This window comes from Salvelinus alpinus, chromosome 7 (assembly GCF_045679555.1).
Source record: "Salvelinus alpinus chromosome 7, SLU_Salpinus.1, whole genome shotgun sequence".
NCBI classification, from domain to species: Eukaryota; Metazoa; Chordata; class Actinopteri; order Salmoniformes; family Salmonidae; genus Salvelinus; species Salvelinus alpinus.
The window spans coordinates 20703223-20731207 of record NC_092092.1 but is presented as its reverse complement, the minus strand read 5'-3'; the positions used below and the strand labels follow the sequence as shown (position 1 = coordinate 20731207).

The 27985-nt window shown below is 44.5% G+C and overlaps 1 protein-coding gene across 1 annotated transcript in view; it reads left to right on the top strand.

Annotated features, from left to right (window-relative positions):
• The window catches only part of mertka (c-mer proto-oncogene tyrosine kinase a), a 47419-nt gene extending 21349 nt beyond the window's left edge, over positions 1 to 26070 (top strand). Inside the window, exons 7-21 of the mRNA XM_071409376.1 lie at positions 1001 to 1116; positions 3273 to 3462; positions 6527 to 6672; positions 13264 to 13399; positions 15767 to 15917; positions 17647 to 17735; positions 17910 to 18005; positions 18254 to 18334; positions 18638 to 18730; positions 18955 to 19073; positions 19199 to 19308; positions 22533 to 22692; positions 23521 to 23657; positions 23959 to 24019; positions 24376 to 26070. Of these exons, the coding sequence (XP_071265477.1) occupies positions 1001 to 1116; positions 3273 to 3462; positions 6527 to 6672; positions 13264 to 13399; positions 15767 to 15917; positions 17647 to 17735; positions 17910 to 18005; positions 18254 to 18334; positions 18638 to 18730; positions 18955 to 19073; positions 19199 to 19308; positions 22533 to 22692; positions 23521 to 23657; positions 23959 to 24019; positions 24376 to 24876 (2186 nt within the window). The 3' untranslated portion in view covers positions 24877 to 26070. The remainder of the gene's footprint in view (positions 1 to 1000; positions 1117 to 3272; positions 3463 to 6526; positions 6673 to 13263; positions 13400 to 15766; positions 15918 to 17646; positions 17736 to 17909; positions 18006 to 18253; positions 18335 to 18637; positions 18731 to 18954; positions 19074 to 19198; positions 19309 to 22532; positions 22693 to 23520; positions 23658 to 23958; positions 24020 to 24375) is intronic.
• The last annotated feature ends 1915 nt before the right edge of the window (positions 26071 to 27985 follow it).

Genomic DNA, 27985 nt, shown 5'->3' with positions numbered 1-27985 from the left:
AAGTGAAATTAAAATATATACGAAATGCATACGAAAAAAAAACGAGGACTATTTACACGGGACAAGACAAACACACGTCCGACTGCTACGCCATCTTGGTGAGGCAGCCACGGTGCTTCTTGGTGAGGCAGCCACGGTGCTTCTTGGTAAGGCAGCCACGGTGCTTCTTGGTGAGGCAGCCACGGTACTTCTTGGTGAGGCAGCCACGGTACTTCTTGGTGAGGCAGCCACGGTACTTCTTGGTGAGGCAGCCACGGTACTTCTTGGTGAGGCAGCCACGGTACTTCTTGGTGAGGCAGCCACGGTGCTTCTTGGTAAGGCAGCCACAGTGCTTCTTGGTGAGGCAGCCACGGTACTTCTTGGTGAGGCAGCCACGGTACTTCTTGGTGAGGCAGCCACGGTACTTCTTGGTGAGGCAGCCACGGTACTTCTTGGTGAGGCAGCCACGGTACTTCTTGGTGAGGCAGCCACGGTACTTCTTGGTGAGGCAGCCGCGGTGTTAGGTCACTGCTCTGGTGTTTTTCGGTTTTCTTTGTTAACTTATGGATTGCTGTTTTGGCTGTATTTATTACTGTATTGGGATTATGTGGATTTTATTTAAGCAATAAGGCACAAGGGGGTGTGGTATATGGCCAATATACCACGGCTAAGGGCTGTTCTTATCCACGACGCAACGCAGAGTGCCTGGATACAGCCCTTGGCCGTGGTATATTGGCCATATACCACAAACTCCCGAGATGCCTTATTGCTATTATAAACTGGTCACCAACATAATTAGAGAAGTAAAAATACATGATATACTACAGCTGTCAGCCAATCAGCATTCAGGGCTTGAACCACGCAGTTTATAATCATCAATATATTCTGTCTGTATATTCTGTTTATTCTGGCAGCACCATTTCAGGTCAAAGTCCTAGTACATGTAAATGTACTTGGCAAATAAAGATGATTCTGATTCTCCTTCTCTCGTGATGATGGATTGTGTTTGGTATGTTTGCAGTGCTTCCAGCTCCTGTCTCTGAGGTCACAGTGATACAACGTGAATCTAACAAACTAGTTCTGAGATGGACCCCTGGACACGATGGATTCTCCCCACTCACTACTTGCCAGATCAAGGTAAGCAAAGCTCCACACTCTCTGCCTAGATGGTGTATGATGACACAGAGAAACTAGCCTTGCCACCCATACACATCGTTCCGGCCAAACGCCACGCCCTCTAACCATCAATCAATCAATAAATTGTATTAATTAAAGCCCTTTACATCAGCCGATGTCACAAAGTGCTATACAGAAACCCAGCCTAAAACCCCAAACAACAAGCAATGCAGATGTAGAAGCATGGTGGCTAGGAAAAACTCCCTAGAAAGGCAGGAACCTAAGAAGAAACCTAGAGAGGAACCAGGCTCTGAGGGGTGGCCAGTCCTGGCTGTGCCGGGTTGAGATTATAACAGAACATGGCCAAGATGTTCAAACGTTCATAGATGACCAGCAGGGTCAAATAATAATAATAATCACAGTGGTTGTAGAGGGTGAAACAGGTCAGCACCTCAGGAGTAAATGTCAGTTGGCTTTTCATAGCCGAGCATTCAGAGTTAGAGACAGCAGGTGCAGTAGAGAGAGAGAGTCGAAAACAGCATATCCGGGACAAGGTAGCATGTCTGGTGAACAGGTCAGGGTTCCACAGCCGCAGGCAGAACAGTTGAAACTGGAGAAGCAGCACGACCAGGTGGACTGGGGATAGCAAGGAGTCATCAGGCCAGGTAGTCCTGAGGCATGGTCCCAGGGCTCAGGTCCCCCGGGAGGGGAGGGAGAAGGATAGAGAGAGAATTAGAGGGAGCATACTTAAATTCAATGGATAAGACAGGAGAAATATTCCAGATATAACAGACTGACCCTAGCCCCCCGACAGATAAACTATTGCAGCATAAATACTGGAGGCTGAGACAGGAGGGGTCGGAAGACATTGTGGCCCCGTCCGACGATACCACTGGACAGGGCCAAACAGGCAGGATATAATCCCATCCACTTTTCCAAAGCACAGCCCCCACACCACTAGAGGGATATCTTCAACCACCAATTTACCATCCTGAGACAAGGCCGAGTATAGCCCACGAAGATGTCCCCTATGGCACGAACCCGAGGGGGGAGCCAAATCCGGACAGGAAGATCACGTTAGAGACTCAACCCACTCAAGTGACGCACTCCTCCTAGGGATGGGATGGAAGAGCACCAGTAAGCCAGTGACTCAGTCCCCGTAATAGTGTTAGAGGCAGAGAATCCCGGTGGAGAGAGGGGAACCGGCCAGGCAGAGACAGCAAGGGTGGTTCATTGCTCCAGTGCCTTTCCGATCACCTTCACACCCCTGGGCCAGACTACACTCAATTATAGGACCTACTGAAGAGATGAGTCTTCAATAAAGACTTAAAGGTTGAGACCGAGTCTGCGTCTGTCACATGGCTAGGCAGTCCATTCCATAAAAATATAGCTCTATATGAGAAAGCCCTGCCTCCAGCTGTTTGCTTAGAAATTCAAGGGACAATAAGGAGGCCTGTGTCTTGTGACCTTAGCGTATGTGTAGGTATGTACGGCAGGACCAAATCGGAGAGATAGGTAGGAGCAAGTCCATGTAATGCTTTGTAGTTTAGCAGTAAAATCTAAACATCAGCCCTAGCCTTAACAGGAAGCCAGTAGGCTAGCACTGGAGTAATATGATCACATTTTGGGTTCTAGTCAAGATTCTAGCAGCTGTGTTTAGCACTAACTGAAGTTTATTTAGTGCTTTATCCGAGTAGCCGGAAAGTAGAGCATTGCAGTAGTCTAATCTAGAAGTGACAAAGGCATGGTTTAACTTTTCTGCATCATTTTTGTACAGAAAGTTTCAGATTTTTGCAATGTTACGAAGATGGAAAAAAGCTCTAACGTTTCTTCTCCACTATAAGTCTGGATTTGATCTCCTACCTGATGACTTCTCGAATGCGAACACATTCAAAGTGTTTTGATTGGTCCCAGAAACCGATGGGTTGGGCCAGAGCCTGAACACGTGGGTAAAGCACAGTTTCGGAAATATTCATTGGCTTTGATACTCGCTGATGGCTTGTTTGGTACAATGCCCCTCACTTTGACGTCAGCAGAGTCAGCAGTGTTGTTCCTAAACCACTTTGTGATATTTTTGCACAAATGTATCTTTTTAAAAGAAAATTCTGTCCTGAATGTGTGTCTACAGTAGGCTATATATTTTTCTAACCGATATTTTTCCCTGTGCTCTCTTCAAGGTGAAAGAGGTGAGCCGAAGGAGAGGAGAGGTCAGGCTGGCTAGGATAATCAACACTACAGCTCCTCCGTTCCAGAGTGATGTCCCGGGGTTACAGGCCATGACCTGGTACAACATGAGCGTCTCCTGTAGCAATGAGCTTGGCCATTCACCAGTCAGTACCTGGGTCCAGAGCAACACTACAGAAGGAGGTGGGTAACATCTATGGGCCCGGGTAAAAAGTAGTGCACAATGTAGGGAATAGGGTGCCATTTAGGACACAGACCCATTGTCTTTGAGCAGGTGCTGAACATCAATACATTTTCAATATAAGGTGAAAAGAGACTCTGTACACTGGATTCTATGCTCCCATGTGAATTATTGGTGACAATGTTTCAACCACATCATGATCCGCTATACTGCAGCCAGGCCATGGGTCAGTTTGGAGATTTCAGTCGTGTTTTCATGCATAGAAAATGCATAGATCGCAGGAGCAGCCTGTCCAGGTCCTTGCCTTCTTAAGACTGCATACATCATACGCACTTGCCTGTATGGGATTCTGTAGATCCTGTGTTAGGTCCTGCCTCTGTATAAGATGCATGGCTGTGTGTTGTGTTATTGTAGCCTGGGGGGATCCAAATTGAATTGTTACATTTCACAGTTGTTTCACTTCACGAAAGAGAGCAATTCAGTTTGGATCCGTGCTAGTTTTCTTGTCCCCTCATCCCATCAAGTATTCAGAAATCAGTTTAATTTCATTGATCAGAAATTGTTAGAAGTACAGTACATATTATATTTTGCATGACAGGGGGTTCCCTAGTGAAATGTTCATCACATCCAGAATATGTCTGATATTGTCTTTGTATATCTTCCTGAGAGGCCACATAGGAAGCAAAAGCAGGAGTGGTCTCATGGAGAAAGCATGCAGTTCATAGTGTACGGGTGGGGCTGCTTCCGACTTCCTCTCTAAACTAAAGCCGCTGTTGGGGATATTTTAGTCTACAGATCTGACAGAAATCTTTCCATGCTGTAGGAAACATCAGAAGTGGTTGGCCCGAATGTGGCCTCATCTCAGTCATTTTCTTTGACGACTAGACATGTTGAAAATTATTTATTATTTGTTTCATCACCTCCTATATAAAAATGTTGATGCAACCGTGAAGGACCGTGTCACGTTCCTGACCTGTTTTTCCTTTTTCTTGTATTTATTTAGTTGGTCAGGGCGTGAGTTGGGGTGGGCTGTCTATGTGTGATTTTCTATGTTGGGGTTTTGTGTTCGGCCTGGTATGATTCTCAATCAGAGGCAGCTGTCAATCGTTGTCCCTGATTGAGAATCATACTAAGGCAGCCGGGGTTTCACGTGTGTTTTGTGGGTGTTTGTATCTCGTGTCAGTGTTTGTGCCACACGGAACTGTTGTCGGTTTTGTCACGTTTTTGTATTTGTAAGTGTTCAGTTTCGATTTATTAAATTATCATGAGCACTACCCACTCTGCGTGTTGGTCCGATCCTTCTCGCCTCTCCTCGTCCGAGGAGGAGGAAGTAGAAAGCCGTGACAGAAACACCCACCAAAAAAGGATCAAGCAGAGTGGGAACAGACAGCAGCAGAGACCGAGGACACAGGACTCGTGGACTTGGGAGGAGATCCTGGACGGCAAAGGACCCTGGGCTCAGCCAGGGGAATATCGCCGTCCCAAGGCGGAGTTGGAGGCAGAGAGGCGCTGGTATGAGGAGGCAGCGCGGCGACGCGGTTGGGAGCCCGAGAGTCAGACCCAAAAATTTCTTGGGGGGGGCACACGCGGAGTGTGGCAAAGCCGGGTAGGATACCTGAGCCGACTCCCCGTGCTTACCGTGGAGTGAGAGGGCGTCGTACTGGTCAGACACCGTGTTATGCGGTAAAGCGCACGGTGTCCCCAGTACGCGTGCTTAGCCCAGTGCGGGCTATTCCACCTCGCCGCACTGGTAGGGCTAGGTTGGGCATCGAGCCGGGTGCCATGAAGTACATGGCACCAGCCTTACAGATGGCGTACATGGCACCAGCCTTACAGATGGTGTCCCCGGTTCGCCAGCATAGCCCAGTGCGGACTATTCCACCTCGCCGCACTGGCAGCGCTACGGGGACCATTCAACCTGGTAAGGTTGGGGAGGCTCGTTGTTCAAGAGCGCGTGTCCTCCTTCACGGTCCGGTATACCCGGTGCCACCTCCACGTACCAGTCCTCCGGTGGCAGCCCCCCGCACCAGGCTGTCTCTCCGGGTTCTCTCTCCAGCTGCTTCCACCTGTCCAGCGCTGTCAGAGCCTTCCTCCTCTCCAGCACAGCCAGTGTCTGAACTGTCTGCCTGCCCAGCGCTGTCTGAACTGTCTGCCTGCCCAGCGCTGTCTGAACTGTCTGCCTGCCCAGTGCTGTCTGAGCTGCCTGCCTGCCCAGCACTGTCTGAGCTGCCTGCCTGCCCAGCGCTGTCTGAGCTGCCTGCCTGCCCAGCGCTGTCTGAGCTGCCTGCCTGCCCAGCGCTGTCTGAGCTGCCTGCCTGCCCAGCGCTGTCTGTCTGTGCCGAGCCTTCCGCCAGACAGGATCAGCCAGAGCCGTCCAGCCAGGATCCGCCAGAGCCAGCCAGCCAGGATCCGCCAGAGCCAGCCAGCCAGCCAGGATCCGCCAGAGCCAGCCAGCCAGGATCCGCCAGAGCCAGCCAGCCAGGATCCGCCAAAGCCAGCCAGCCAGGATCCGCCAGAGCCAGCCAGCCAGGATCCGCCCCTCAGTCCGGTGCTGCCCCTCAGTCCGGTGCTGCCCCTCAGTCCGGTGCTGCCCCTCAGTCCGGAGCTGCCCCTCAGTCCGGAGCTGCCCCTCAGTCCGGAGCTGCTCCTTAATCCAATGGGGTTTATATGGAGGGTGGTCATTGGGAGGAGGCCAAGGAAGCGGGGTTTGACTATGGTGGGGTGGGGACCACGACCAGCGCCAGGGCCGCCACCGTGGACAGACGCCCACCCAGACCCTCCCCTAGACTTTATGCTGGTGCGCCCGGAGTTCGCACCTTAAGGGGGGGGGTTATGTCACGTTCCTGACCAGAGCCAGGAGGAAGTAGAAAGGAGGAGGAAGTAGAAAGCCGTGACAGACCGTGCACATTAATCAACATTTCAGTGTTCTTATCAATGCGAATGTGCCAGTGTTTGCAAAAGTAGTCTGTTGTATGTGAGCTCTATTTAAGTATTATCACAGATTCCAAGATTGAAGATCATATTTGAGTGTGTGACCCTCTCTTTCCCTTCCCTTTGTTACTCCAGTACCGTCAGTCTACCCCCGTAACGTGACTGTTATGTTAAACGAGTCAATGCTGGTGATCCGATGGAAGGAACCGCCCCAGGACAGGGTCAACGGAATCCTCATGGGTTATGATGTCATCGTCACGTATGGGACTCGGGTCAACAAGGTGAGTCTCCTCCTGGAACCTGGAAGACATTGATGCTATCACCCTAGAAATATGATTATTAGAATGGACGTTTCCATTCTATTTCTATGGCGCTCACTGCCTCTCTCAATCACTGAAAGGGGCAGTGGGTCTCCCCATGGGTCTCAAAAAGTATTCTATTCTATTGATTCATCTATGCCTCTGTGAGATTTAGAATAGCAGAAATTTGAAATGGCCTACTGTAAAAGGTTTTGTTGCACTTTCAATATTAACAATGTCAGTTTCATATTGAGATTTCGGTACCAAGATTCAAGAAGTGAGATGATCATATCATTGTATTGTCAGTCAGTTTGTTCATAAGGTGGTGTCTGTGTGTGTGCGTGTGTGTGTGCGTGTGTGTGTGCGTGTGTGTGTGCGTGTGTGTGTGCGTGTGTGTGTGCGTGTGTGTGTGCGTGTGTGTGTGCGTGTGTGTGTGTGTGTGTGTGTGTGTGTGTGTGTGTGTGTGTGTGTGTGAGCGCGTGCATGCGTTGTATGAGATGGGGGATTGTTGGTTCATCTTCTGACGTCGTTCTTTTCTACCCAACAGACGCTCAACTTCTCTATTCTCTGTCCTGAACTAAAGTGTTTCACTCTACTGTTGAGTCAACAGTAACCTCTCCTGTGTGTAGCAATGCAGGAGTTGTAATTTTTAGGGAATGCTGAAAGTTATTATCCTGGTCCTAGATCTGTAGTGCACTGTGTAGGGAATAGGGTACCATTTAGGACACATCCCAGTTCTCTCTAGTACAATAGCAGGCTTCCTGTCACTTTCTGGTTGTGTGGTGGTTTACTGTAATAGTGTGTCCCTGTCTGAGTCATTGGTTGATGGAGTGAACTGAAAATGAATACCTTACATAGAGAGGGATGTATCCCAAATGGCACCCTGTTCTCTGATCCCCAACTCAGTCCTGGGGACCTCAAGAGGCGCACCTTTTGGTTTTTGCCCAAACACTACACAGCTGATTCAAATCATCAAAGCTTAGGAAAGACTGCTCTATTTGCGTCCCACTACATAGGGACTCAAACAAAGATATACATGTGTAATAACCATATGCCCTGTCCAGTCAAATGATGACATCCCCACGTACAAAGGCTTTGTAACGACATCAGTGAGTGAATGGATATGTATAATAACCCCTGTGGCTCCTGTCCAGTCAAAAGCTTTTTGCATGACGTCATCACACAAAGGCTTGGTCAGAAACAACACTCACATAACAGTGACGGGAAGTGTGTGTGTGTGTGTGTGTGTGTGTGTGTGTGTGTGTGTGTGTGTGTGTGTGTGTGTGTGTGTGTGTGTGTGTGTGTGTGTGTGTGTGTGTGTGTGTGTGTGTGTGTGTGTGTGTGTGTGTGTGTGTGTGTGTGTGAGACCCAACTCCTGTATCCTCAGCTGTTCAGCTGTTTCACCAGCCAAACAGCTGTGTTGTTCAAGAGAGTGATTCACATGTGATTCACAGAAACACCTTACATAGACACCTAACTTATTCTACTTTTCTACTCTATTCAACTCTGCTCTACTCAACCCTACTCTACTCTACACAACCCTACACTCTTAGAAAAAAAGGGTTCTTCAGCTGTCCCCATAGGAAAACTCTTTTGGGTTCCTTTTAGAACTCTCTGTGGAACAGTTTCTACGTGGAACTCAAAAGGGTTCTACCTGGAACCAATTAGGGTTCTCCTATGGGGACAGCCGAAGAACCCTTTTAGGTTCAAGATAGCCACTTTTTTTCTAAGATTGTACTCTACCCTACTCTACTTATTCTACTCTACTCAACCCTACTGTAATTTACTCTACTCTGCTCTATTCTACTCAACTGTACCCTGCTCTGCTCTACACCCTACTCTACCCTGCTCTGCTCTACACCCTACTCTACCCTGCTCCACCCTACTCTACCCTGCTCTGCTCTACACCCTACTCTACCCTGCTCCACCCTACTCTACCCTGCTCTGCTCTACACCCCACGCTACCCTGCTCTGCTCTACACCCTACTCTACCCTGCTCTACCCTGCTCTGCTCTACACCCTACTCTACCCTGCTCTACCCTGCTCTGCTCTACACCCTACTCTACCCTGCTCTACCCTGCTCTGCTCTACACCCTACTCTACCCTGCTCTGCTCTACACCCTACTCTACCCTGCTCTTCTCTGCTCTACACCCTACCCTACTCTACCCTGCTCTGCTCTACACCCTCCTCTACCCCCTACTCAACACCCTACTCTACCATGCTCTGCTCTACACCCTACTCTACCCTGCTCTGCTCTACCCCCTCCTATACCCCCTACTCTACACCCTACTCAACCCTGCTCTGCTCTACATCCTACTCTACACCCTACTCAACCCTGCTCTGCTCTACCCTCTCCTATACCCCCTACTCTACACCCTACTCAACCCTGCTCTGCTCTACACCCTACTGTACACCCTACTCTACACCCTACTTTACCCTTCTCTGCTCTACCCCCTCCTATACCCCCTACTCTACACCCTACTCTACCCTGCTCTGCTCTACACCCTACTCTACTCCCTACTCTACTCTACACCCTACTCAACCCTGCTCTGCTCTACACCCTACTCTACACCCTACTCTACACTCTCCTCTACCCCCTCCTCTATCCCCTACTCTACACCCTACTCTACACCTTACTCTAACCCCTACTCTACCCTGCTCTACCCTGCTCTGCTCTACACCCTACTCTACTCTACCCTGCTCTGCTCTACACTCTACTCTACCCTGCTCTACCCTGCTCTGCTCTACACCCTACTCTACCCTGCTCTGCTCTACACCCTACTCTACCCTGCTCTTCTCTGCTCTACACCCTACCCTACTCTACCCTGCTCTGCTCTACACCCTCCTCTACCCCCTACTCTACACCCTACTCTACCATGCTCTGCTCTACACCCTACTCTACCCTGCTCTGCTCTACCCCCTCCTATACCCCCTACTCTACACCCTACTCTACCCTGCTCTGCTCTACACCCTACTCTACACCCTACTCAACCCTGCTCTGCTCTACACCCTACTCTACCATGCTCTGCTCTACACCCTACTCTACCCTTCTCTGCTCTACCCCCTCCTATACCCCCTACTCTACACCCTACTCAACCCTGCTCTGCTCTACACCCTACTCTACACCCTACTCAACCCTGCTCTGCTCTACCCTCTCCTATACCCCCTACTCTACACCCTATACCCCCTGCTCTGCTCTACACCCTACTCTACACCCTACTCTGCACCCTACTTTACCCTGCTCTGCTCTACCCCCTCCTATACCCCCTACTCTACCCCCTACTCTACCCTGCTCTGCTCTATACCCTACTCTACACCCTACTCTACCCCCTACTCTACCCCCTACTCTACACCCTACTCTACACCCTACTCTAACCCCTAATCTACCCTGCTCTGCTCTACACCCTACTCTAACCCCTACTCTACTCTACTCTATTCTATCACCAAGCTACAGTATAATTGCTATTTTTAGACATATAATTTATGTTTTTGGTCAGTGACATAGTACAACATGTTTCTGAGTGTGTGTTTTCTATGCCTTTAGCCAGCAGACCAGTCACACAGTCAGCATGTTAGCTAGTTCAGTTTTAGTTTCCAAAACAAAAGTTCCGGTGTGAAATGTTGTCATAGAGAGATAGTACACCATGTGTCTGTGTGACTTCCATGTTTTTCCAGGCCTCCAGTCTCACTGTCAGCATGTTAGCTAGTGAGAGAGGAACCCCAGATGTAGCCATGCGGTGGTATTGTGCAACCAAGGGCTTTATCCACTGTCACATGTTCCCCAACAATCCCCCTCTCAGCTCTCTGTAAACACCATGCTGATCATGTCTGAGCCCCAAATGGCAACATATTCCCTATTAAGTGCTCTACTCTATGGGCCCTGGTCAAAAGAAGTGCACTACGTAGGGAATACGAATAGGCTGCTTTTTGGAACTAAACCCAAGTCCACATACCAACCTGCCTGTCAAGAATGTTTTGTTTTCTTCCCCTTTTTTAGAGCTCTGTGAAACAATTTTCTCAGCTTCCCAATGTTAGCAGAGCTAGAAACATCCAGAATGGCTCTGCAATGACTTGACACAAAAGAATGTGTGTTACAAGTACAAATATATTTCACGTTGACTTGAAGGATCGGGAGAACAGACGCAGGAATGCATAAGGGTTTTTTATTAAGCCCAAATTATGGCGTGCCGTGTTAAGGCACAGGGACGAAGACCAAACAAACACGTAACAAAAACATAGGATTGAAACCCAAACAAAAGAGCGAGGAGTACCTCAAATAAATAACACACACGCAAAATGATTAACACACGGGACGAGACCCGTAATCATCTGCACAATCCACAAGGGCACGAAAGCCCAAAACACACAGCACAGGTACTCACACGCACCAACAGACATTGTAACAATAATCAACCCCCCAATGGAAACAAAAGGGCACACTTATACAAGTACTAATCAGTGGGAATAGGCGACAGGTGTGCGTGATGAAAGTTCCGGAGGGATCTGTGACATAATGTTACATAGTATTTGGTTAACATCATTCCCTGGCTGTTAATCAGAATTTGCCGCATATACAGTGGGGCAAAAAAGTATTTAGTCAGCCACCAATTGTGCAAGTTCTCCCACTTAAAAAGATGAGAGAGGCCTGTAATTTTCATCATAGGTACACTTCAACTATGACAGACAAAATGAGAAAAAAAAATCCAGAAAATCAAATTGTAGGATTTATGGTGGAAAATAAGTATTTGGTCACCTACAAACAAGTAGGATTTCTGGCTCTCACAGACCTGTAACTTCTTCTTTAAGAGGCTCCTCTGTCCTCCACTCGTTACCTGTATTAATGGCACCTGTTTGAACTTGTTATCAGTATAAAAGACACCTGTCCACAACCTCAAACAGTTACACTCCAAACTCCACTATGGCCAAGACCAAAGAGCTGTCAAAGGACACCAGAAACAAAATTGTAGACCTGCACCAGGCTGGGAAGACTGAATCTGCAATAGGTAAGCAGCTTGGTTTGAAGAAATCAACTGTGGGAGCAATTATTAGGAAATGGAAGACATACAAGACCACTGATAATCTCCCTCGATCTGGGGCTCCACGCAAGATCTCACCCCGTGGGGTCAAAATGATCACAAGAACGGTGAGCAAAAATCCAGAACCACACGGGGGGACCTAGTGAATGACCTGCAGAGAGCTTGGACCAAAGTAACAAAGCCTACCATCAGCAAGGGCATTGAAGATGAAACGTGGCTGGGTCTTTCAGCATGACAATGATCCCAAACACACCGCCCGGGCAACGAAGGAGTGGCTTCGTAAGAAGCATTTCAAGGTCCTGGAGTGACCTAGCCAGTCTCCAGATCTCAACCCCATAGAAAATCTTTGGAGGGAGTTGAAAGTCTGTGTTGCCCAGCAACAGCCCCAAAACATCACTGCTCTAGAGGAGATCTGCATGGAGGAATGGGCCAAAATACCAGGAACAGTGTGTGAAAACCTTGTGAAGACTTACAGAAAACGTTTGACCTCTGTCATTGCCAACAAAGGGTATATAACAAAGTATTGAGATAAACTTTTGTTATTGACCAAATACTTATTTTCCACCATAATTTGCAAATAAATTCATAAAAAATCCTACAATGTGATTTTCTGGATTTTTTTTCTCATTTTGTCTGTCATAGTTGAAGTGTACCTATGATGAAAATTACAGGCCTCTCTCATCTTTTTAAGTGGGAGAACTTGCACAATTGGTGGCTGACTAAATACTTTTTTGCCCCACTTAATAACGCTGACTTTGACTTCACACAGATAATCATTAACTTCAAGGGACCACTACAAAAACTATAATCCAAAAAATTACCTATAGTACGTATGGCAGACAATTTTCCCAGGTGTCCATCTATTACTGGGTGATGTTCAGTAGGAGGGAAACATTTTGAAACATTCCCAGTAAGAACACAGATTGTAGTTTTACATTAAATTATTTGCTATCATATATTAATAATTTTTATTATTTATTAAACTTCTATAGTATTTTCATAGAATCTCAAAGTGCTTCAAGAGCAAAAAACAAACTAGCAATATATCATGACATGATAAGACAACAGATGTGGGATCTTAATTTGATCAGTCTTTTGTTGCTGATAATTTTTCTGCACAGCAGCAAATGCAAACTTGTAATGTATTCAAGGTTTAAAAAGGCTTCTAAAGTTTGCATTTTCCACTTAAAAAAGTCTGACTTGTTTTGCCGTAACCAAAAATATATCAACCCCGACAAAAAATAACCATTGATTATAATCCACATAGTAATTCACATTTCCTGGTGCTGCAGGATTATTTTCCTGCTGTAGCAAACTGACTCAAATTGAGATCCTACCTCTGTAGTTATAACAGTGTTTCTTAATTCCTGGGAAGACATTTTTGTTTTTGCCCTAGCACTACACATCTGATTCCACTAGTCAAAGGTTTGATGATGAGTTGATTAGTGTTATGAGTTGATCAGTTGAATAGGTGTCTATTACTGTAAACTGCTGAGTACAACCATGATCTCTCTAACATGCTGTTGTGTTCCTCAGATCCGCAGCTCCTCCAACACTGCTGCGGTGGCCCTACAGGAGTTCAACACTACATACAGTGTTCAGGTAGCTGCCTGTACTCAGGCTGGGCGTGGCATGCTCAGTCCACCAGTCGGGATCTTCGTACCAGAGAACAGTGAGTAGACCGCACTACATAAGGAGTTCCTAATCCTAACACCTTTATACATATTGAAGTACATAAGCATGTCAACAACCGCAAGTAGATATTTAACCTGACTGTGTTCTAAATAGTATGCCGGTTAAGTATGTGATAAAAATAAAGTTTTATTGTATGTGACATTTAGAAAATCGAGTATACTTTAAATTTCCGGATGTCATACTAATTTCGGCTTTGACAACAGCTGATAATCAGATATGGGGACGTGTTACTGAAATTAACCAATAACGTGACGCAGTCTCAGTATGCGAAAACATAAGGTTTTACAGTGTGCATTTTTAAAAATCGAGTATGGTTTAAATGCCAGGATGTTGTATTAATTTCAGCTCTTCATCTAGTGGAATTGAATGCACACTTTTCCACAATGCATTGGAAGAGGTGGGTTGCAAGTGACAGGCCCTAGTTCTAGTAGCGGTGTGTGGGTAAAATCCAGTGGTGTAAAGTACCTAAGTAAAAATACTTTAAAGTACTACTTACTATTTATATGTTTGACAACTTTTACTTTTACTTCACTACATTCCTTAAGAAAATATTGGACTTTTTACTCCATACATTTTCCTTTACACCCAAAAGTACTCGTTACATTTTGAATGTATAGCAGGACAGGAAAATAGTCCAATTCACGCACTTATAAACAGAACATCCCTAGTCATCCCTACTGCCTCTGATCTTGCAGACTCACTAAACACACATGCTTTGTTTGTAAATTATGTCTGAATGTTGGAGTGTGCTCCTGGCTTTCCAGAAGAAAAAAAAAGAAAAAAAAATGGTGCCGTCTGATTTGCGTAATTTAAGGAATTTGAAATTATTTATATTTATACTTATACTTTGACTTTTGATACTTAAGTACATTTTAGCAATTACATTTACTTTTGATACTTAAGTATGTTTTAAACCAAATACATTTAGACTTTTACTCAAGTAGAATTTTACTGGGTGACTTTACTTTTAAGGTATCTTTACTTTAACTCAAGTATGACAGTTGGGAACTTTTTCCACCACTGGTAAAATCACCAGGGAAGCCAATCCAGAAAAAAGCCATATTACAACCTATGTGTTGTGATAGTTGAATTGTTTGCTCTGTAACCTGTTAATTCATATGCCTTGACACTGTGATATATTGGACTAAGGCCGAGACAATAAGAAGACACAGTCACAGAATAAATTAAACTAGACCTTTGTTTCATCACAAAAAGGGAGAGCAACCTCTGTCCGGGGAAGTCCACAAAGCATATTGCATGTAACAAACAGTTACATGACCTACAGCATGGTTAAGCAAGTTAATGTTTCTGACATTTTCGGACCACTAAACAACTATTGATTTAGAACCACACAGAGTTACCACAAGTCACAAAGAAAACAGGAGCTGCCTCCACTATTCCAGCACCATTTCAACTTCAACATTTCAACATCATCAAATCATCTCTGCTTAGTGTGTGTGTGTGTGTGTGTGTGTGTGTGTGTGTGTGTGTGTGTGTGTGTGTGTGTGTGTGTGTGTGTGTGTGTGTGTGTGTGGACGTGTTTAACTATTCTTGTGGGGACCAGAAGTCCCTACAAGAATAGTAAACAAAGTAAAAATTGACCAACTGGGGACATTTTGTTAGTCCCCACAAGGTCAAATGCTATTTCTAGGGGGTTTAGTGTTAAGGTTAGAATTAGTGTTAGGGTTAGAATTAAGTTAAATATTAAGGTTAGGAGCTAGGGTTAGTTTTAGGGTTAGGAGCTAGGGTTAGGTTTAGGGTTAGGATAAAGTTTAGGTTTTTGGGTTAGGGTTAGGGTTAAGGTTAGGGTTAGGGTTAGGGTAAGAGTACGGGTTAGGGTTAGGGTTAGGGGTTAGGGAAAATAGGATTTTGAATGGGACTGAATTGTATGTCCCCACAAGGTTAGCTGTACAAGACTGTGTGTGTGAAACAAAGATAGACGAAAGATGATCAATTATTATGTATATGTTTTTTGTTTGTTTTTTGGGCAATGTTTTGGGGAAGCCTTGCTTCCATTGTCATCCATGAATACACGCCACTGCCTAGTTCTCTTCAAGTAGCCATACAACAAAATTAGGCTACTTAATTGGGAAGATGCAGAATAGTGAAGTTTCTGCGGTGGTGTTAAAGGGCAATTCGCTTGTTGCAAAATTACACACAAACTGAGAACACACACATATACAGCAAAACATATACATATACAACATACAGTTGAGGGAGTTGAAACTTTGATCATGTTTCTATCATGTTTGTGTGTTCTGTTCGATCAATCGATCGTACTTTGATTTGACTGATTCATTGCTTGATTGATTCAATCATTGATTGATTGCGTGTTGTGTTCCAGATTGGCCCCTGTCTCCCTCCTCCAGTCCAGACACCATAGGATCAGACTCTGTGTATATCATACTGGGGGTGGTATGTGGCTTCTGTCTCCTGCTTCTAGTACTCTGGGCTGCTATCTGCATGAGAAGCAGGATACTAGACACACGCTTTGGGTAAGTTTGCATGCTTCTTCACATATTAAAGTCTTAATTGTATCATGATGTACAAGGAGGGGTGTACATTGATGTACTACAGTACCCAAAATGCTGTGTAACATCTGGTTTGTCTTGTTTCTGACGCTAACCTAATGGTGTCATCAATATCTTAATGATCTGATCATGATCACTTTAAACCCCTGTGTATTGACTTCGACCGTGCTGCAGTACCTTGTTGTAGTAATGGAAGTCACACAGTATCTTGATTCTTAAGTTGGTCAGGGGAAACAGTGTAGCTAAGCGCAGTCTTCCTTCCTCAAATAACTTACCGGTACTTGACTTGTTCCTTTTCGCTCCTAGTAGATCAAAAAGCCTCAACAGTGCATCTTCAGCCAGTGATTTCTGTTTTGTCTTTGCAGTTTTCTTCACTCAGTTTCACCAGTAAGAAATGTATATTGTCTGTTGCTGCAGATGTATAAGTTACTCAGCATTTTGATCCCTGAAGTTGGTAAGGGGAAACGGAGTATTGGTCAGTGGAAGTGGTTATATTTCCTGTTGAGGGAGGGGTAAAGTTACTCAGTACATTGTCAATAAAGCAGCCTGGTTTCCTCATAATCACTGACAACTGCACCTGAGTCAGGACTGCCAGGTTGTACTGACTGGATCATGTTCATTAGGCACCAAATGGAAGAAAACAGACTGAAACAGCTGGACTCAATCAGCAGTGAGATCTGGGCGGTGTTAGTTAGGGCAGACTATGGAAAACATTTCCACGTTTTCATTTTTCAACAGAAAATGAAAATGGGCCTATCTCATTGGACAAGCCCTGGTAGTCCCTCCCTGTTTGTCTATTTTCTTCTGTTTGGTGCCTAATGAACACAACCATCCCTGGTCTTACTACTGAAGACAGAGGTAGTCTAGCTGTGTTGGAAAGAAACACCAAAACAATCCTTTCCACTCTAATCCTCTCCCCTCTCCACCACTCCTCTCTGCTACTCTCCCCTCTCCACTCCGCTCCACCACTCCTCTCTGCTGCTCTGTCCTCCGCTCCACCACTCCTCTCTGCTACACTCCACTCTCCACTCCGCTCCACCACTCCTCTCTGCTACTCTCCCCTCTCCTCCACTCCGCTCCACCACTCCTCTCTGCTGCTCTGTCCTCCGCTCCACCACTCCTCTCTGCTACTCTCCACTCTCCACTCCACCACTCCTGTCTGCTGCTCTCTCCTCCGCTCCACCACTCCTCTCTGCTGCTCTCTCCTCCGCTCTACCACTTCTCTCTGCTGCTCTGTCCTCCGCTCCACCACTCCTCTCTGCTACTCTCCACTCTCCACTCCACTCCACCACTCCTCTCTGCTGCTCTCTCCTCCGCTCTACCACTCCTCTCTGCTGCTCTCTCCTCCGCTCCTCTCTCCTACTCTCCTTTCCTCATCACCAAAACAACCCATCTCCTCTCCCTTCTGCTGTCTCTGTTCTGGAATTCATTATGTTAAAGAGGTGACTCAGTGTTGCCGTTCGGGATATACAGATAAGAATGCTCAGAACTGGCAGACACCTCTCATCTCCCAGAGGCAGGAAAACATCCGGTCATAGAGCTTGCTTCCTGATTCAAGATGAATTCTCAATCTAGTCAACCAAATGATTACAACTCTGAGGCAAGCTCTTGTTGAAGTGTTAGTCAGTGAATGACTCATTCTGCTCCATTGTATATAGTAACTTGTTTCGTTTCTCTCTGGCGCCCCCTGCAGTCAGATGTTTGGAAGTGGGGAGAAGCTTCAACCCATCGTTCAGTACAGGCCACAGAAGTCCTACAACCGATCAGCCATTGAAATTACACGTACGTTAATAAACGTTATATTCTAATCTACTGTACTCTGCTCTACTTTTCTCTACTCTACTCTAATCATCTATGTTCCTATTAACATACATCTGAGAAAAAAATCTATATCCACAGATTTTGCACAATAATAAAAAATATGAGCTCTATTTTTCCCTCTTGCCCCCTTTTTAGTAGGTAACCTGGGTGTGAGTGATGAGCTCCAAGCCAAACTACAGGACTTCATGATTATGAGAAATCTGCTTTCCATCGGGAAGGTTCTGGGAGAGGGTGAGGATGACATTCATTTGATTATTTAGTACACAAAATCAGGGGCCTATTTGTGTTGTAAAGTAGGTAGAATACAACTTTATCTCAGTCATATGTCATTTTTTCCAATGTAATTTCTGTCATCTAATTTGTTTGTGGCTGTTCCTTAATCACATTTCACATGTCATTTATTTGTTGCTTCTCTTCATTTAGAGGTATTTCTGACTGATACCTTTCTGACTGTTACCAACCCATTGTTAATTGACCAGGTGAATTTGGCTCTGTGGTGGAGGGACATCTGAAACAACTGGACGGAACATCTGAGAAAGTGGCTGTGAAGACCATGAAATGTGAGCTTCTTCATCTTCTTGTTAGTTTTCTTTAATTGGGCTGATCTAACAATGCCCATTCATTTATGTTAGATTCAGAGTGCTTTTTTCTCCTTCTTACTCTCTGATTAATATCCTAGATGGTTGATGAATTCCTCATAGCCTGCTCCCAGATCTGTTTGTGCTGTATAACCAGCTACTATGACCGTTCATGCCATGTTTGGCATGCCAATGACCACAGGAGTTGGAAAGATAGTGCAAACAGATCTAAGACCAGGCTAAATAACACATGAAATTTGTATTAATCTCCTCTTTGTTTTCCAGTGGATAACTTCTCCCAGAGGGAGATAGAGGAGTTCCTGAATGAGGCTGCCTGCATGAAGGACTTTGACCACCCTAATGTCATCAGGCTGCTAGGTACTGTAGGTCTTCTTTGCTGCCATCACAGACCATCCTGCTCAGTCCTGCCCATCATGCAGAAACTATGGATTCATGCTCCCTCACTCCATCCAGCCATACATACACATAAGAGAGATCACAGTTGATGTCTAAAGGATTTTGTAAAACTTAGTAAAAACTTTATTTTACAGTCATTTTACAACTGTTATTTACTTGGTATTACATTGATCTGCTCCTGCTAGGTGTTTGTCTGGAGGCGGGGTCTGGTCACTTCCCCAAGCCCATGGTGATCCTGCCCTTCATGAGATATGGAGACCTCCATAGCTTCCTGCTGCGCTCACGCCTCGGAGACAGTCCCCTGGTGAGCTATCTGATGCTTTCCCGAGGAGCACGTTGGAAAAAAGTGTTGTCTTGTCTGAATATGGTTAATGACATTGTAATGATGAAGATGTTGTTTCTTTCTTCTTCTTCTTCTTTTTCTTTCAGTTCCTGCCCACTCAGACACTCCTGAAGTTTATGATTGACATCGCCATGGGGATGGAATACCTCAGTGGGCGGAACTTCCTCCACCGTGACTTGGCTGCACGCAACTGCATGTAGGTTTACATTTCACCTGAACCAGAGTCATACTGAGTGTACAAAACATTACGAACACCATCCTAATATTGAGTTGCACCGCCCTTTTACCCTCAGAACAGACTCTACAAGGTGTCAAAAGCGTTCCACAGGGATGCTGGTCCATGTTGATTCCAATGCTCCCACAGTTGTGTCAAGTTTGTCCCATTTTTCATGAGTGGAAATAAAATATCCCAGAAATGTTCCATATGCACAAAAAGCTTACTTCTCTCAAATGTTGTGCACAAATTTGTTTACATCCCTGTTAGTGAGCATTTCTCCTTTCCCAAGATAATTCATCCACCTGACAGGTGTGGCATATCAAGAAGCTGATTAAACCGCATGTTCATTACATAGGTGCACGTTGTCCTGGGGACAATAAAATGCCACTCTAAAATGGGCAGTTTTGTCACACAACACAATGCCACAGATGTCTCAAGTTTTGAGGGAGCGTGCAATTAGCATGTCCACCAGAGCTGTTTCTGGAGATTTGAATCTTCATTTCTCTACCATAAGCCATTTTAGAGAATTTGGCAGTACCTACAACCGCAGACCACGTGTATGGTGTCGTGTGGGCGAGCGTTTCACTGATGTAAACGTTGTGAACAGAGTTCCCCCCTGATCAACTCTATGAGAAGGAGATGTGCCGCGCTGCATCAGTCAAATGGTGGTCACACCAGATACTAGCTGGTGTTCTGATCTACGCCTCTACCTATTTTTAAAGGTATCTGCACATCTGTGGAATCCATAGATTAGGGCCTAATGAATTCATTTTCAATTGACTGATTTCCTTATATGAACTGTAACTCTCTTTGAAATTGTTGCATGTTGCGTTTATATTTTTGTTCAGTGTATATATACAGTGGGGAGAACAAGTATTTGATACACTGCCGATTTTGCAGGTTTTCCTACTTACAAAGCATGTAGAGGTCTGTAATTTTTATCATAGGTACACTTCAACTGTGAGAGACGGAATCTAAAACAAAAATCCAGAAAATCACATTGTATGATTTTTAACTAATTCCTTTGCATTTTATTGCATGACATAAGTATTTGATACATCAGAAAAGCAGAACTTAATATTTGGTACAGAAACCTTTGTTTGCAATTACAGAGATCATACGTTTCCTGTAGTTCTTGACCAGGTTTGCACACACTGCAGCAGGGATTTTGGCCCACTCCTCCATACAGACCTTCTCCAGATCCTTCAGGTTTCGGGGCTGTCGCTGGGCAATACGGAATTTCAGCTCCCTCCAAAGATTTTCTATTGGATTCAGGTCTGGAGACTGGCTAGACCACTCCAGGACCTTGAGATGCTTCTTACGGAGCCACTCCTTAGTTGCCCTGGCTGTGTGTTTCGGGTCGTTGTCATGCTGGAAGACCCAGCCACAACCCATCTTCAATGCTCTTACTGAGGGAAGGAGGTTGTTGGCCAAGATCTCGCGATACATGGCCCCATCCATCCTCCCCTCAATACGGTGCAGTCGTCCTGTCCCCTTTGCAGAAAAGCAGCCCCAAAGAATGATGTTTCCACCTCCATGCTTCACGTTTGGGATGGGTTCTTGGGGTTGTACTCATCTTTCTTCTTCCTCCAAACACAGCGAGTGGAGTTTAGACCAAAAAGTTATATTTTTGTCTCATCAGACCACATGACCTTCTCCCATTCCTCCTCTGGATCATCCAGATGGTCATTGGCAAACTTCAGACGGGCCTGGACATGCGCTGGCTTGAGCAGGGGGACCTTGCGTGCGCTGCAGTATTTTAATCCATGACGGCGTAATGTGTTACTAATGGTTTTCTTTGAGACTGTGGTCCCAGCTCTCTTCAGGTCATTGACCAGGTCCTGCCGTGTAGTTCTGGGCTGATCCCTCACCTTCCTCATGATCATTGATGCCCCACGAGGTGAGATCTTGCATGGAGCCCCAGACCGAGGGTGATTGACCGTCATCTTGAACTTCTTCCATTTTCTAATAATTGCGCCAACAGTTGTTGCCTTCTCACCAAGCTGCTTGCCTATTGTCCTGTAGCCCATCCCAGCCTTGTGCAGGTCTACAATTTTATCCCTGATGTCCTTACACAGCTTTCTGGTCTTGGCCATTGTGGAGAGGTTGGAGTCTGTTTGATTGAGTGTGTGGACAGGTGTCTTTTATACAGGTAATGAGTTCAAACAGGTGCAGTTAATACAGGTAATGAGTGGAGAACAGGAGGGCTTCTTAAAGAAAAACTAACAGGTCTGTGAGAGCCGGAATTCTTACTGGTTGGTAGGTGATCAAATACTTATGTCATGCAATAAAATGCAAATTAATTACTTAAAAATCATACAATGTGATTTTCTGGATTTTTGTTTTAGATTCCGTCTCTCACAGTTGAAGTGTACCTATGATAAAAATTACAGACCTCTACATGCTTTGTAAGTAGGAAAACCTGCAAAATCGGCAGTGTATCAAATACTTGTTCTCCCCACTGTATATATATACAGTACCAGTCAAAGGTTTGGACACACCTAGTCATTCAAGGATTTTTCTTTATTTTTTTTGTTTTATTGTTTTCTACATTGTAGAATAATAGTGAAGACATCAAAACTATGAAATAACACATATGGAATCATGTAGTAACTAAAAAAGTGTTAAACAAATCAAAATATATTTTATATTTGAGATTCTTCAAAGTAGCCACCCTTTGCCTTGATGACAGCTTTGCACACTTTTCTTTAGGAATGTAGTGAAGTAAAAGTAAAAGTTGTCAAAAATATAAATAGTAAAGTAATTAAAAATATATATATTTTCAAATATTTTTACTTAAGTACTTTACACCACTGTGTGTGTGTGTGTGTGTGTGTGTGTGTGTGTGTGTGTGTGTGTGTGTGTGTGTGTGTGTGTACAGGTCTGACCTGAACTTTTTCACAATGTAAAGATATAATGAGTCTTATCTCAGGGTAAACGGAGAGGACGGCAGCTAAACCATCCTTGTTCCTTGGTACTGTTCATGTACGACTGTGGTCTATTTTGGCAACTTATTCAAGTAGAAACTCACTGTTGCTGTCCACCATATTGTCATTGTGATGTAGACACATTGCCCTTGACATTTTGAATAAATGCCAAATTCTTGCGCGTGTATCCTGTCTAGTCAATTTTGATCTATTTCTAGTAAGTGGAATTGATAGATTGTTCTATTGATTGATTGGTTGGTTGGTCTGGTCCTACAGGCTGCGTGATGACATGACGGTGTGTGTGGCAGACTTCGGCTTGTCTAAGAAGATCTACAGTGGTGATTACTACAGACAGGGCAGGATAGCCAAGATGCCTGTGAAATGGATCGCAGTGGAGAGCCTGGCGGACAGAGTATTCACTGTGAAGAGTGATGTGGTATGGAGGTCCACACACCCACACACACAATGATGTTGTAAGGAACGTCTGAGATTGAGCCCCCATCAGCTAGTTTCATTTCTTTCAATCCTTGACTGATTATGGGAATACATGTGAATGTGTCAGAGAGAAAGGAAAAGTACTGTTATTCAAGTATTTAGTTCCCTTTCTGAGAAATTAATCAACCAGCCCGTGAAGTTCAGCCCACAGCCACAGCTCTCAGCATTGGAAAAGTTATTGGGTAGCTTAACAGAGTTCTCAACAAAGAGCCGTGTGACTGCAGAACAGTTAAACAGCTATCCGGACTTTCTGCTTTTCACCCCCTACCTACATATACATAGTACTTCAATCAATCAATCACCTAACCAAACCTACATGTGCATATTACCTCAATCAATCACCCCAACTACCTTGTACCCCAGTACACTGACGCAATACTCCTTGTATATAGCATGCATATAGCCTCCTTATTGTTATTTTATTGTGTTATTGTATTAATTTAATGTTTTATTTTTTATCTATTTGTTAATTTTCTTACTTTTTAACTGCATTGTTGGGAAAGGGCTCGTAAGTAAGCATTTCACTGTAAAGTGTACACTTATTGTATTCAGGGTGTGACAAATACAATTGAATTTGAATAGACTGCAAATGTGATACTTGAAATCACAAATTAAAATGCATTTATAGTTCTCTGCTCACGTTATGTAGATGCATCTAACATGTTATTTTAGTGGTAGCTAGCAGAACCTACCAATTTTAACATTTACGTTAACAGTCTATGACGAGAGAGAAACTACAGATAACATAAACGTGTGCGTCTTCTTGCAGTGGGCATTTGGTGTGACCATGTGGGAGATAGCGACACGGGGCATGACACCGTACCCTGGTATCCAGAACCATGAGATTTATGACTACCTACTTTTGGGCCACAGGCTGAAGCAGCCAACAGACTGCTTAGATGAACTGTGAGTGTTTTTCTTCTCTCTACATGGCTGTCTTTCGGATTGGGCTTTAGTGGATAGGAACATTTAGCCTGATCCAATACCTGTTTGTGCTGTATTGCCAACTCCTAAGGTCATTGTCAATGAATGGACATTAACTATACAGATCTGGGACCAGGTTAAGGAACATTATGTTACAGCCAGGACAATATAGATAAACTGAAGAAGAAGCAATGTCTGCAACTCTGTTACGCTCCCCAGTAGTTTATTAAGACGCAAAACAGATCACATTTGAATGATTGTTCTTACTTCTCCTGTCCACCAGGTACGAGATCATGTACAGCTGTTGGCGTGCTGACCTCCTGGACCGCCCGGTCTTCACTCAGGTAAGAGAACTCCCGACGAAGCTGCTCTAGACAGTCTACGTCCCAAATGGCACTCTATTCAATTTATAGTTCACTACTTAGGGAAACCCATAGGGCTCTGGTCAAAAGTAGTGCATTATATAAGAAATAATATGGTGCCATTTGGGATGCAGACATTGACATAGAACACATTTGGTTCCATGTAGAACCCTTTCCACAGAGGGTTGTACTTGGAACCCGAAAGGGTTCTACCTGGAACCAAAAAGGGTTCTCCTATGGGAACAGCTGAAGAGTGAATATAACGAATAAGGTGAAATTTGCAACGCAGACATAGACTGCGTAAAGATGAATCTTCTAATCTTCTGGACTTTCCTTAGGTTAGAGAACTGTTGGAGAAGCTGACAGAGAAACTTCCGGAGGCTTCTACCAGCAAAGAGGACATCATCTACATCAACACCAGTTTCCCTGAGGAGGATCAGCCCGGTGCTTGTGTAGACCCCCACCTGGATTTGCCGCTTTTTAGCTCCTCCCCTTCCTCCAGTCATAGGAACGAATTCAGCCCCTCCCCTTCCTGTAGCGACCAGTTCAGCTCTTCTCCGTCCTGCAGTAACAGTCGCCAGAGACGAGACAACCGAGATCTGGTGACAGCACTCATCCACGAGAATATGGAGGAAGATGATCGTTACGTTGTTGTCATCTCTAATGCCAATAGGAGTGAGGACCCCGCTGTCACCATGACAACAGCAGTTGTGGACAGTGACACTCCCCTGTTGGCTCGGGAGGGCTTGGGTAGGGTTTTGGGGGGAGCTACTCGTGACTCAGTGGGTGATGTCACTGGGATGGATCAGCACGCGAGTGACACAACGCTGTTGCTCTGATAGGCATGGAACGTTGGGACTAGAAATCCAGTAATCTGAAACCAGACAAAGAAAAGAAAAGCTCTCCCCCAGGGGTCATGTCTGATGATAATACACATCCTTCTTGTCTGCACTCTGGACTGTTGAGGACATAATATACTGTAGGTATTGTAATGACCCTGCCGTTGATAAGCACGATGACCACTCACCCAAGGGAACTAGCTTTCTTGGAGCAGCGGTAACGTTTCTGGATCTGGACCCTATGATACTGGGTGCAAATCACGCCTCGGAATCTCGTGCTACTCCCTCATTTTGTTACAGTTTGAACGTATGGTACTGTGTGGATCATGAGCACATCGGCCTTCTGCTTGGTGCAGCATGTGTAGTCTCACGTTGCAACACTTCCAAGTTGTTTCACCAAGGATCTGCCCAGTGTCTATAGAAATATAATCGCTACTATGATCCTGTCTTGTGTAGTTCTGTCCAGTTCCCATAGAAATATAATCCCTATTTCTTTGATTCTGTCTTGTGGCATTATTACAATAGTGTTATTACCTTATCTATTCCCCAATGCTTTGTATTGAAATAATTATGACCAGTTTTCCAGTGGATGTTTATACCTCAAATGGTTACCACTAGCTATCAGTGTTAATGCAAGAGATGTACATAAGAGACGCTACATTTGCACATCTCTCTTATAGTATATTTCCAATTAAATAAGCTCTGCTAAAAAATGAAGTCAGTGTATCCCTTGCAGATATTGAAAGCTGTGAACAAGGCACAATTACAGCCAACCACTGTTGTAAGTCAGTAGTACACTCCCATTACAATCAGAGGCCATCTAAAGCATTTAAACTGTATGTAATTTTAACAATTCCTTTTATATATTGAAGTATTTTTGAAGTGGCAATGTGTATATGAACTTTACATGATATGTGTATATAGAGTATTGTGTACATATGATGACGATGGACTGAAAAAACAAAACAGTTATTTTGTATCTCGGAGGACCTTGTATACAGCCTTGAGGTACTCCACCAAGGTTAGGCAGTGGACCCTGGAATGTCCACAATATCTAATTGTTTATATTACAGATTTTAATAGAAGTTCAACTTTTGTTAAATATAAATATAGTCAATGTTGATATGTTGATAATTGTTAAAGAGATTTGCAGGATTTTTTTCATGATGCAATAAATGATTGCAAATTAAAAAATGTGCCATTTTTTATCCACCTGACCCTGAAAATAAATCCATCCTCGATTGAATAAGATGCACGCACACACACAGTTTTGTTTTACTACCCTTGTGGGAACCAAAAACATTAATTCTCTTTCAAAATCCTATTTTCCTCAACCTTAATTCTAACCCTAACCATAATTATAAACTTAACCCCTAAGCCTAAAATATATTTTTTGCCTTGTGAGGACTGGCGAAATGTCCCCACTGAATTTTCAATGTTTAACTATCTTTGTGAGGACTTCTGGTACCCACAAGGATAGTTAAACAAAAACACACACACACACACACCGAACATGATGATGATCAGATGATAAGAGAAAGGGAAATAAATAAATAACAGATTTCAAGTTGCTCTCATTTTTTAACCCTTGTGTAGTGTTCATGTTTTTGTTATTGACACAATGTTTGCAGGTCGATGGACCCACAATATTATTGGGATTTTAAAACAATACAGCCATAGCAATTTACGTAGAAATACTTAGATGTTGACTTATATCAATTACAAGCAATATAAACAGCATACATGGTTAATATTTGCCATTTACCTCTGCTAGATCACATTTATCAATAAAAGCGCTATTCGTTTTTTGAAATAAAATTATTACATGGGTGGAATTTTTTTTTTTATCTTGAATGAATATAAATGAAACAAAGTTTATCACTATTGATGTTTATTGCTTTGTACTGAACAATTTGGAAGGACAACGTTTACATACAGTATTTTATGGAAATGATAATTGATCCCCATTGTACAGAAATTATGGCCGGTCTACACACCACATGAGGGACAGAGTTTTACTGTGTGTGTGTTGCAAATGTATTTCTTGCACTTGATGCATGTGTACTGACTGTCTTCCTGTCCTTCTTGGGTCCACACACATAGCAGCGCTTCTTCTTGTTGCTACCGGCTGCAATCTACTCACACTTACTTTCGGTATTGGAGTTGTTGGTTCTGCAGGTCGGGCAGATGGGGCACCAGCATCCTCCTCTTGAATCCTCCTCATGATGCTGGGGTCCTTGGGATATGTTGCCTCCTCTGGATTTGAGGTCTTACAATGCCTTGCCCTGTTCTTTGAGAAAGAGATGTCTCCTCTGGAGCTTCCCTCTGTACCAATCTGGGTTCAACCCCATCCAGATGACCAATGCGTTGTACGCCGAGATGTCCAAGATGTTGAAGAATTTCACAAGTGTCCAGCGTAGGGTTCTTCTTTTGCAGCTGTAGCCAGTCACCAACTTGTTTAAATTGTCCACCCCTCCTTTTGTGGCATTGTAATCCATTATGATTTCTGTTTTTTGATGTCCCTGGCCACAAATTCTCCCATCCCTATGCAGCGTACTCATGAGTACCACATTTTTGCCTTTCTTTGGCACGTAGGACACTAGGGACGTGCCGGACGTGAACACAAACTTAAAGGAATTGATAGGCCAGTTCCATGTATTCAACAGCTGAGGTGGGAGCTCTGGCTTGTTTTTTCTTACTGGTCCTACCATTGTCAGCTTCCTCTTGAGGAGCTCCTGTCCCAGCTTGTGTGAAGTAAAAAAGTTATTGCATGTGATGTTATGGCCACAGAGTCCCTGTGTCACATCCAGGACAACCCGCATCCCTTGGTTCTTCTCAGGAGCTCCTCCATCTGGCTTCCCTGTATACACTTGCATGTTCCACGCATATGATGAAGCAGCATCACAGGCAGCCCAGATCTTGATTCCATATTTTGTGGGTTTAGACGGTATGTACTGCCTGAAGGGGCAGCGGCCCTTAAATGGCATAAGCTGCTCATCAACAGTAACGTTGGGCCCAGGGTTGTAAAACAGGGGAAGGCGGTCCACCCACTTGTCCCACACTGACCTGATTGCAGCTAGCTGGTCTCTCTGCCGCCGAGCTGGTCTGG